Source organism: Arachis ipaensis, chromosome B05 (assembly GCF_000816755.2).
Source record: "Arachis ipaensis cultivar K30076 chromosome B05, Araip1.1, whole genome shotgun sequence".
NCBI classification, from domain to species: domain Eukaryota; kingdom Viridiplantae; phylum Streptophyta; class Magnoliopsida; order Fabales; family Fabaceae; genus Arachis; species Arachis ipaensis.
This window is the reverse complement of record NC_029789.2, coordinates 141,861-145,555: the sequence shown is the minus strand read 5'-3', so window position 1 is coordinate 145,555 and position 3,695 is coordinate 141,861. Positions and strand designations below refer to the sequence as shown.

Below are 3,695 nucleotides of genomic sequence, written 5' to 3'. Positions count from 1 at the left end.
ACCAAAATAATCAAATTTGACAAGCAAAATAATTAAATATATTATAACAAAATAATTAAATCTGTTATAACAGCATAATCAAACAATTTTATAGACACTGAATACATATTTTTATGTGATAGTTAATTAATTGGTGAGTGGTGACTTAAATTTGAATGTTTAGGTAACTTGATTCATCAATTCTTAATGGACCGGATATTAAGTACATCATATGAATCACATTCTCCATAACAACAGCCGATAACATCTTTGATTAAGTCATTAATAGCATAAACCTACCCCTCTTTCTTTCGTGTCATTTTCTAAACAATCTTACACCATATAAAATAGAAAAGAGAAAGTGCTATGACCCATGATGGCTGATGCATTGTTCAACTTACATGATGATGATAAAAATGCATCTCACATCATCATCATCATAAGAGTCTCTTGCTTGCTTAATTAATCTTCTCAATGAAACCGAGCACAGTTTCAACACTCTTATCATCTGCAAATAAAAGGAATTGAATTGAAGCAACCACCAGACAAATTAAAAATCTCATGCTTCTTTTCACTACTTTTATATGCATAAAACTAAAGTGCAACAAAGCTACTAGCTACATTATTCAACAAGATTGTGGCAAATTATTGTCCGTGTCTGCAAGGACGTGTATAGGCATTTGACTCTTGACAATTTTGAAAATATTTCAATTACTTAACCACTCATCCCAAAAGCGTAATATGATCTCTAATACTTCCTAAATCTCCATTGTACACATTGTACGCTTAGGTCATTGGCTCCCTATACTTTCTCATATTAAAATTAGTTGCTAAAATTAGTTATTAATATAAAATATATGTTAAAATATAAAATATATATTAAAAATAAATTAAATAAAATATGTATACACAAATATTTAATGAATGATTTGGTCAATAATTTTAATGTCCACTTAGTATTTTTATTTCAAAAGTCAATCCAATTTCTCTCCATTTCTGAATACATATATTGACTTCACCTAAGATTTAGGACTTAGGTAATAACTAATACATTCAATACTACCTTTACATAGTATATTTTATAAACTATAACATTAACTTCTCTTACAGGTTTTTTAATTTTTAGAATCAGGAAATTGAAGAAAAGGATGGTATATGTAATGGTATGACTAACCAAGTCTGGGAACAGTGTGGCCTCTTGGGTGATGAATCACAACAGGATCCAAGAATGCTTCCCCCAATTCAATGCTCTCCTGCTTCATGAAATCCGTTTCCCCTTCACCACACATCAACTCAAAATGTATCAATTTTAATTTTTTTTTTTACTTTTCACATTGTTTACAATTATCATTGTTTGCCCATACTTTTTCATATCAGAATTTCAGAAAGACCATTTTGAAAAAAAAAAACATAATAAACAAGATTAAATTAAAAAATAAAATGGAATAAAAAAATATTGTTTTTGATAGAAAGGAGAAATAGAGAAGAGTATGTAGCAGAAAAAATTAGTGAGTTGAGAAGAAAGAAGAGACAAGTACCTATAAAGTGGATAGAGGGTATATCAATTGGTTTTGAGAATGCATTAGAAGCTAGTTTAGGAGCTCCAAACTTGTTTCCACCAAACTTGGCTCCTGATATCAAAATCAAAAACTTGATCTTGTTCTTTACCTTCCCAAGTGCTACACCCTATATTATCACAGTCATCATCGTCATTCATCATTCATCACTCTAGTCTAATCAAATCAAATTTAAGATGCGTGTCTTTAATTATATAGTACCTGAGCCTGCATTCCAGGCAATGCTGCCGCCAAAATTGCGCCCTGATCCAGATCCAATGATTAGACCAAACGAAAATAAGTATTTGAATAAAAAATATTTTCGGGGTTTGGTTTCGCTTACCTGAGAGAATCCAAGTAAGCCATCAAAAGGACCATTTTCCACCATGAAATCTTCAACGTATGCTAAGCATTCTTCGAAGTTCATGTACTCCGAGAAATCCTGTGACACAAATTTAAGATTTAGAGATAAGATTATTATGCATCGTTGAATTGAAGATATAATTAGTTTGAACCTGGTTGGCTTGGAACCATTCAAAGTAAGGAGGATCAAAAATGGCTTCAACATCTGATTTTCCTTGTGCTGGGAACTTTGCATCGAGGAAAACGAGGTCCAGCTTTTGTGTTACAGATTGGGGCCATCGTGAAACAAGTTTGTTGAGGATTTCACCGCTGGTCCTGAACCCGTGGAGGCAGAGGACTCTGGCTTTTTTCTGGGTTTCATGTTTCTCCATCATGCCACACTAATGCGACTTCTTTTCTCATTCTCTCTGGGGGAATTTATTTCTGAATTCTTTGGTAACTACCATTTTCATCCACAGAGAAAAAAAAAATATTTTGGTTCTTTAAGATTATTTTATTCCCATAAAATGTTTTATTTTTTTATGAATAAAAAACTACTCGTGTATTTGATTTTATTTTTTTATGATACTATTTAATATTGTTTTAAAATAAATATATAGTTCAATGGTTTTCTAATTCACACATGGTTATTAAAACTGTATATTTTTCGCCTATAGTTATTAGAACTAGATCAGACCAACTCATAAACCGATAATCTGATCGTTTTTGCGATTAAACTTTTAGTCTCCTACAGTACATTACTCACAAGCTGCCATTCTCTCGTAAGCCTTATACATATTCTTCACTAATCAATCAATAATCTAATAGTTAAACTAATAATCTAAAAACCTAATATTTTAATCAAATTAATTATTAATTCGGTTCTGATAATAATTAACTATTCTACCACGCACCACCATCATTCTTATTCTCTTTAACAAAACTTCTACATTCCCTACCTCCAATCCTCCATTATATTGTGCTACCACACTAATAATAAGCTTTATCATCATAAGTTAAGAGACGTATCTTAGGTATTATAAGGTAGTGGGTCAAGTGACTCATTAAAATTTAGAAATGTATTTAGTAATATATAATAATATTATTTATTTGGTCTCATAAAAATTATTTTAATAAATTTGATTCTATATAAAAAATTATTGTTATAAATTAATCTCACAAATCCTTTGGTTAACTCAATTATTTTCTTAAAATTATTTCAAAATTAAGATATTTTATCAAGTAGTGATATATAGACAACTTTATATTTCAACAATTATTTTACAAAAATAAATATTAAGTTACTTTTTAGGTACTTTGCTTAAATTTAAGAGATTTATTTTACTATTTGATAAGGATAAATTGATATTGTTATGTTAGTTTTATCTATTGAATTTTTTTTAACTTATTTTTTAGCATTTGATAGTCAACTTGATAACTTTTTATTAGATATATTATATATATATACAATCTAAATATCAATTATCAAATTTAAATAAAAGTTTTGTGTTTTAATGAGAGAATAAAGTTCTAATATACTTTGAATCAAGATGGCAAGGTTTAGTGCGCATTATGGAAGTTACAAGTTTATTAAGAATTAATATGGTATTTCAAGAAAACTATAGTCTTTAAATAATTAAAATTTTAGTGCCTTTTTTTGGTCAGAATTTTAGTGCTTTTAAAATTGATTAAAGAAACCCTAACCTACTTTTTTTTTTGTTTTGTTTTGGACAGAGTACTTGATGTACTTTAAAATATCCAATAACTAAGTACTATTCTTGTTCGTATCTAATTCTTTAGTTTTCCAATGGGTTTCGG

At 28.9% G+C, this 3,695-nt stretch overlaps 1 protein-coding gene across 1 annotated transcript; it reads right to left on the bottom strand.

Annotated features, from left to right (window-relative positions):
• On the bottom strand, positions 197-2,353 carry LOC107641598 (esterase AGAP003155). Its single transcript, XM_016345081.2, has 6 exons — positions 2,051-2,353; positions 1,879-1,977; positions 1,758-1,799; positions 1,518-1,665; positions 1,154-1,255; positions 197-487 (listed from the first exon to the last, which is right to left on the bottom strand). Exons 1-6 carry the CDS (start codon positions 2,270-2,272, stop codon positions 438-440), a joined length of 663 nt encoding a protein of 220 aa, XP_016200567.1. The 5' UTR covers positions 2,273-2,353; the 3' UTR covers positions 197-437.

Coding starts and splice junctions, on each gene's coding strand:
- LOC107641598 (XM_016345081.2), bottom strand. CDS start 2,272: ATGATGGAGAAACATGAAACCCAGAAAAAAGCCAGAGTCCTCTGCCTC. Junction 1,256..1,517: donor ACCCTCTATCCACTTTATAG/GTACTTGTCTCT, acceptor TGTGTGGTGAAG/GGGAAACGGATTTCATGAAG. Junction 488..1,153: donor CCACACTGTTCCCAGACTTG/GTTAGTCATACC, acceptor TTTTATTTGCAG/ATGATAAGAGTGTTGAAACT.